The sequence below is a fragment of the Peromyscus californicus genome, unplaced genomic scaffold (genome assembly GCF_007827085.1).
Source record: "Peromyscus californicus insignis strain IS unplaced genomic scaffold, ASM782708v3 Scaffold_7__1_contigs__length_154581171, whole genome shotgun sequence".
NCBI lineage: Eukaryota > Metazoa > Chordata > Mammalia > Rodentia > Cricetidae > Peromyscus > Peromyscus californicus.
Window position 1 is genome coordinate 9,017,730 of NW_026294595.1, and position 7,393 is coordinate 9,025,122.

Here is a 7,393-nt window from a genome sequence, read left to right on the forward strand (position 1 = left end):
CTCCTTGCCTGTGCCTACCTCAGAGACTTTGTAGTCGAAGGTCAGCTTCTTCCCTTTCACACCTTCGTTGAGGGTAAGGATAAAGCCGATGTAGTCAGCATATGCCTGCCAAACAGGGAGAGCAGGGGAGGAAGAAGGCGTCAGATCTCATCTATCCCAGTCCCACCCAAGCTGCCCCAGCTCCCACTCCCAACCCAGTACCAGAAGTAGACAATACCAAATACACATCTGCCCCATCAATAAAGCCAGCAATGCAGTGATCACAACCATACCCAACCCCCAGTCAAGGTCTAAAGTGCTCACAACTGCTATAGGTAGTTTCTTCTTTTTGTTTCTTTTGATTGTTTTTTAAAGATTTATTTGTTTTTATTATATATACATTATTCTATCTGCATGTATGCCTGCAGGCCAGAAGAAGGCATCAGATCCCACTATAGAAGGTTGTGAGCCACCATGTGGTTACTGGGAATTGAACTCAGGACCACTGGAAGAGCAGCCAGTTCTCTTAATCTATGAGCCATCTCTCCAGCTCCTGTCGGTAGATTCTTTAGACAGTCCCACAGGAAGACACCATTGTCACCGTCTTACTAAGAAAGCAAGACCTCAAGGAAAGAAGTCATCTGCCATGGTTTTCCAGGACCGAGATTTCATTAGACACAGAGCCAGCCTAACTCCACAGCTGAACAGCCATTCCATGTCTGACCACTACCCCTTACCGGCAGGAAGGAGGTCAAGGACTGCCCCACCACTCCCTCCCCAGGTCAGGGTGGCAGCCACAGTGAGACTCTCAGCCCCCAGCAGGAGCTCTTCCCTGCCTACAGAGCGGTCTGCTGGGACCCCAGCCCCACTTCCCACTGGACTTTCTTCCTGCTGTGTTGCAGGTTACCCTAGCACAGGGAGAAGAAAACACTGGGATGCAGGCCCCGGGGAAGCAGCTTCTGAGAGCAATGCCTCCATTCCATCTGTTTCTTCTTCGTTTCTCCCTCTTACCTTCTGCCTCCTCATTCAGCCTATGGGGCGTGGGACACCCATGATAAGCCATGACAACCAACATTTGGCATCTAGAGTGGGAGAGTCCATACTAGAGCCCCCCACCAGCCTGTAAGATGGCCTCCAGCAGGCCAGGGAAGTCAAACAAAGAAACTTTTCCCCACAAAGGACAGGACCAAGCCCTTGTCCTGACCAGAGCCAGTGTTTGCCATGGAATGCAAAAGGTAGTGTCACAGAGTCAGACAAACAGCTAGTTCCATATAAGAACCGTCTCTCAGCTGGGAGGGTACGGATAGGTGTGGCGACATTCAGTGGATAGAGCTAGGGTCAGAGCCTACATTCGAGGACTGCCCCTACAAGACACACAGTGCTGCTATAAGACTGAGAAACTCAGAGACAGAGCAACTGAGATGACGAAAGCCTCTAGCCTCAGCTTCTGAGCAGCGGGAGGGGCTACGGTGCTTAGCCCGGTGAGAACTCAGAAAAGGACATGATAGCCATCTGCAAACGTCAGAGGGCAGGCAGGCTTGTGAAAGAAGGGAGGGACGGGCTCCCGTGACCCTTCCAACCCAAGGCAGTAAAGGCATATGGCTGCTCAGCCTAAGCTTGGCAGACTTGGCATGGATGATCTGTCACATAAGCAAGGGCCCTTGTGCCTGCCGTCTGTGCAAATGACACTTTCCATGGCAGCTGCAGACCTGGCATTAGTGCCTGACTGGAGCTGGGCCCAAGGCCCTCTCTCTAAGAATTCCAAGTGGTCTTTCTTTTCCTCAGTTCTGGATTGGAAGCCTAAGAGGCACAATGAGCTTTCTTCTGCCCACCGTCTGGGCTGAGCAGCAGAGAAAGCCAGCCTACTGCCGGGGCTGGATCTCCAGTCTCAGCTATTTTAGGGCAGGCATGTTCCTGGCTAAGGTATCCACAAGCCAGTCTCGTCTCCCTCTGTTGCACTGGCTCCTACATGTGTAGGTTCTTGCAAGCAAGAATTAGGAGATCCATGTTCATCCAGTATAACACTAAAGGAGCAATGAATGCTTTAACCAGAATGGGACACTCCAGACTTACCAGGGCCCCAGGTAGACCTTCCTGGCAAAGCAACTCTGTGCACTGACTGGGAGGGAGGGAGACAGCTACCTTCTCATCTCCCTCCTAAGTACTGACAGCTCAGGTTCCAAGAGCAGGAAAGTCAAGGGACATAGAACCCTACCCTGCCTGGAAAGTCTCAAGTTCCCACCCCTGCTCCAACCCTCACATGTGGGTACCACTCGTACCTGAGAGCGCTTCCATTTGCCCATATCTGGAACTGTGTGGATCTCCTTTTTTGGAATGATAAAGTTCTGAGTAGCTGGAGGGATGTCCTCTGAAGAATCTTGACAAAGAAAATGATAGGGCAAACAGGTAAATAATTTCTCCCTCCAACCCCTCCTCCCTTTTTGGAAGCAGGTTCTCTCTATGTAGCCCTGGCTGGCCTAGACCTCACGATATAGATCAGCCTGGCCTAAACTCAAGAGAACTCTCTCTCTGTTTCTCAGTGCTAGAATCAAGGAGTGGGACTCCACACCCAGACCTCTCTCTCTTTTCTTCCTTTTTTTTTTTTGTTTGTTTGTTTGTTTGTTTTTCAAGACAGGGTTTCTCTGTGTAGCCCTGGCTGTTCTGGAACTCACTCTATAGACCAGGCTGGCCTCAAACTCAAGAGCTCCACCTGCCTCTGCCTCCTGAGTGTTAGGCTTACAGGCGTGCCCCACCACTACCCACCTCTCTCATTTTTAAAGCAAGACTCCAGTCTTTGAGCCCAAACCAAACCCACCAGCTTCGAGTCTTTTATTTCATAAGGAGTGAAAAACAGAGCAGGCCAGCAGGTAAAGTGCCTGCCACCAAAGATTGAGCACCTGAGTTCAGACCCTAGCATACACATAAAAACCTGGGCACAGTGACACACACAGACAATTCTAGTGTTGGGGAAGCAGTCAGGTGGATCCATGGAGCTCACTGGCCAGAGCCGAGCTGAATCCATAGTTCCTGGTTCAGTGAGAGACCCTGTCTCAAAAAAATATGAGGACAACACCCAATAACCACCTCTGGCCTCTGCTTCTATACATAACTGTACACATAGATGTATACACACAAAGTGACTGGTTCTCTAGTAACCAACCACTCCCTCCCTGACCCCTACCTAACTGGACAAGACACTTAAAAAATAAAACCAAGCCAGGCACAGTGGCACACACCTGTAACCCCTGCACTTGCCTATAGTCTCAAGATTTGGGAGGAGGGGGATAATCATCAGGTGGGAAGCCTGTCTGGGTGACACAGTACGTTCTAGGCAGCCAGGCAGCCAGGGTCTGTTTCAAAAAAAAAAGAGGGAGAAGGAAAAAGAAAGAAAAGGAAATCAAGACCACAGAAATTGCCGGGCGGTGGTGGGGCACACGCCTTTAATCCCAGCAGAGGCAGAGCCGGGCGGATCTCTGTGAGTTCGAGGCCAGCCTGGACTACCAAGTGAGTTCCAGGAAAGGCGCAAAGCTACACAGAGAAACCCTGTCTCGGGGAAAAAAAAAAAAAAAAAACACAGAAATTTTAAAAATAAAAATTGTGGCTGGGTGGTGCTTTTTTAAAAAAACTGTCTTTATTATTTTAATTTTTTAAAAGATATTTTATTATATTAATCATGTTAATTTATATTTATAGACTAATATGTAGACATCTGTAGGCTTTGTGTATCCTGCTTAGTGAAGGCATTTATGTACTGCTGAAATGATTCTGCTTGGTTAGGAGTGTGCCTCCTTAAACACAAGAAACCAAATTCCAAACACACCTGCCGGTCAAGCCTGAGTCTGCAATTGGAGATGTGGTGATTCAGGAAGTCTCAGGAAGGAGAAAGGGGATGAGATTCCACATGACACAAACCTTCCCTGCTGTCTTCCTTTCAAACCCAGTCAACACTGCACACTGACAAAGACCTACAACAGTCCTGTGTGGCTTGTGCAGGGAACAGAGCCCACCTGGAGAAGGTACGAGGAAACTAAAGTGCCAGGGGACTTGGAGACCTAAGGAGAAGGTCAGAAAATGAGATAAGAGCAAGATAAGCTTCCCAGACTTCGCAGAACTCAGAAGGAAAGCAGAGAGGGAGGGAGGGGAAAGGTCACGCCGGAGTTCAGAAGCTCCCCTCCGGCCCCTACTCTTCTGATCCCACACATACACTGTTCCCAGAGCCCCACTGCAGGCCCTTCCTAATAGGAAATTGCTACTGGAAGTAAGATGCTAAATAAAAAGCTTTGAAGCCAGTCTGGTGAGCCAACCGGTTTATAGGGACACATTTTATGGGAAAATGTCTTCCACATTCCAAATACCCAAACTGCAAATGGGTTTTGGGATCCAGCCCTCTTGAAAGAGACCTATTCCCTGCAATAAACTGTCCTCCCCAGATACTATTTCACAGAGAAGAAGGCCTCAAGACCTGGCAACATCCCCAAGAGCAGAGGCCGCCTTATGTGAAACAAAGCAGTAAGTCCCTGAAGAAACACAGAGTACACAATCCCAAGTCAAAACCAACCAAACAAGCAAAAACTAAGAAGGCTTCAGAGACAAGCCGACAAGAAGCCCAGCCCCAGCCTCTCCAGTCACAGGTTGTCTGACAAAGGACGCAGACACTGGGTCACCTGCATTGACAGCTAAGATCAAAACATGAAGAGTTTTACAGACGTTCCTTAAAAAACCCCAAAAGTAGCCCAGGTGCGGTTAACACATCACTACAGTCCCAGCACTCAGTGGGTGGAGGCAGGAGGACCCCCAAGTCTGGCCTGCCTCATAACAGCTGAGCATGGTGGCCCACACCTGTAATCCCAGCTCTTGGGGGTAGACAAGAAGATCAGGTCATTCTTGGCTATAAGATGATTTCCGGAGCAGCCAGGGCCAGTGACCTTGTATCAAAAGCACATACTGGATATAGTAGTGCAGGCTTTTAATCCCAGCACTCAGAAGGCAGAGGCAGGTGAGTTCTGTTCCAGTCTGGTCTAGAGTGAGTTCTAGTCCTAGAACAGTTCTGTGTGTATGGCATGTGCAGAGAACAGAACTTCTCCTGCCTGGAGAAGTCATGAGGAAATGAAAGTGTTAGGGGATTTGAAGATACACAGTGATATCCTGTCAAAACAAAAACAAAAACCCAGAAACAAAAATACCCACCAAACGTTCCAAGCGTGTGCTGGATTATCACCTCCCATTTGGAGGTGACATGTTTGTATCCACTGTGTACCTATCACACCTCACACTCTGATCACATCTGACAGTCCACATACAACTCCATGAGGAAAGTTGGATAACTTCATTTTAAAATTAATTTCGTGTGTGTGTGTGTGTGTGTGTGTGTGTGTGTGTTGTACATGCACATGGGTGGATAAAGCCACAGAGTGTGTGTGGATGTCACAAGACAACAAGTAAGAGTCAGTCCTGTCCTTCTACCTTGTGGGTTCCAAGGATCGAACTCAGGCCACCAGGCATGGCAGCAAACACTTTTACTTGCTGAGCCAGAGTATCCTCATTTTCAGTCTACCAAAGAACACAGAGGTTGTCACTTGCCATATAGTCTGCATAACTCAACTGCTTTCCACAACTTTACAGAATTTCTTACCAGTTAATCTAAAAACTCCTGTCTGGGCCTCAGGTGGTATTCTCATTACTTCCCACACTACTGTCCTTCATATGAACTCAAATCTGTTTTATTCCTAAAACATAAGTTAAAACTGATAAAATTGATTTTAAAAAATAAATAATTCCTCTGGGCATGGTGGCATACACCTTTAATCCCAGCACTCAGAGGCAGAAGTAGGCAGATCTTTGTAAATTTGAGGCCAGTCTGTTCTACATGGTGAGTTCCAAGACAGTCAAAGCTATACATATAGTGAGACCTTGCCTTCAAATACATAAATACTATTTCAGACTTCAGAGGAGCTACCTCCAAGGACCTGAGTCTTTCCAGAAGTCACAGTTCACCTCCATGAGGTTATTTTTCTTGTTTGCTTGTTTTAGTGCACAGGTTCTGATCCCCAACATCTCCTCCCTACTCATTTTCAGGGACACTCATTTCAAAAGGAGTCCGTCAGAATTGATTAGAACACATTCACAGAGGTTTGGGAATAATTTAAAATAAATGTCTGGTTTTGAATTCCACTGTGCTCATCTATTTTGGCGGGGCACAGAAATGGTGCCTCTTTTGGTTTTCAAAATTTCTCCCTACTGAGTGAGACTCTCTCTGGGGCCACAAAATACGAAGTGTGGCAGAAGGATCATCAAACGCTTTCAAAACACGAGCCGTGTTTAGCCAAACTATCCATTCTCTGTAAGAATTTTCCGGACCTTCTTAACTCCACGGAGTCAGCAAACTGCTTTCTTCTCCAGGAAGGGGGGGTCTCTTCTGGAAGAACCGGCCTGTACCTCTGCCCTAGTTACTTGAGATGAACTACAATGAGGCCACAGTGTAAATAAAAGTTACAGACGGTGATGCCACCAACCCTCTCATCTTGCACAAACAGCTTTTTTAAATTAGTGGTTTAGACACCCCAGGTAGTTTCTCTCAACTCTATAGATACTGAAACCCCAGAGCCAGGCCTGCAGGAGGGAGGGAGGGAGGGAGGGAGGGAGACGATGCAGGGTGGGCAGGGCATGGAGGAGGCTGGCGTGTGAGCGAGGCCCAGGCCCACTCGAGCAGCCTCATAACGAAGGCAGCCTCCTCCATCCCTCTCGGCCCCGACCCCAGGCAACTCTGGCACCAGGTCAAGAGCTTTACCTAAGCACGCTCTGCCCTTCCCCACCGCTCTGCCCGCCCGGCCCTCGGACGGCCCCGGGTTCCCCAGTCCGGTCGCCCTCCCCGCCACCCGCCTGCTGCCCCGGGTCTGGCCCTCCAACTCCTCGGAGGCCGCCAGCTTGGCCTCTAACGCCTCTCCACCTCCCCACGCTCCTGAGAGCCCCCCAGCCACACCCCTTTCCTACCCGCACGCCGGGGCCCTCCAACCGCCCTACCTGGCGGCGGCTGCCGCTCGCCCTCAGCCATCTTCCCCGTTAGCAGCCGGCGCGGATGCTCGCAGTTCCCTCTCACCGTCCACGGCGCACCTTTCCCCGGCTCCACTAAGCTTCCACAAGAGAAATGAGCGCCGGCCGGCTACGACCGGAAGCCGAGAATTACAGTCACTCTCGTGAAGGCGGCAGCCATGCCAGTGCGGGGCACGCAGGGAGCATGCCCACCAACTGCCGTCTCGGGGCCGCGGTACGGACGGACGCACGCAGCGGCCATTTTGGTGCGGGGCGCCGCGGGCATGCGCACTAACGGCTGCCGCCCGCAGGCCAACTGCAGATGCGGCAGCCATATTTGTGCGGGGCGTCCGCTTTCCGTGGGGGTGGGTGTGGCAGCCATATT

The 7,393-nt window shown here is 49.9% G+C and overlaps 1 protein-coding gene across 4 annotated transcripts in view; it reads right to left on the reverse strand.

Moving 5' to 3' along the window:
• Nucleotides 1-7,261, reverse strand: part of Ptpa (protein phosphatase 2 phosphatase activator) — a 29,774-nt gene extending 22,513 nt beyond the window's left edge. The window contains exons 1-3 of one of the 4 annotated variants that reach the window (XR_008215122.1): nucleotides 7,000-7,260; nucleotides 2,259-2,356; nucleotides 19-105 (exon numbers count right to left, since the gene is read on the reverse strand). Coding sequence is in view for 3 of the 4 variants with exons in the window: in XM_052724785.1 (XP_052580745.1) it covers nucleotides 19-105; nucleotides 2,259-2,356; nucleotides 7,000-7,030 (216 nt within the window). In the remaining variant the exon portion in view is untranslated. Of the gene's footprint in view, nucleotides 1-18; nucleotides 106-2,258; nucleotides 2,357-6,999 lie in introns of all 4 variants that reach the window. The other 3 variants (XM_052724785.1, XM_052724783.1, XM_052724786.1) reach the window with 3 other exon arrangements.
• Between the last annotated feature and the right edge of the window lie 132 nt (nucleotides 7,262-7,393).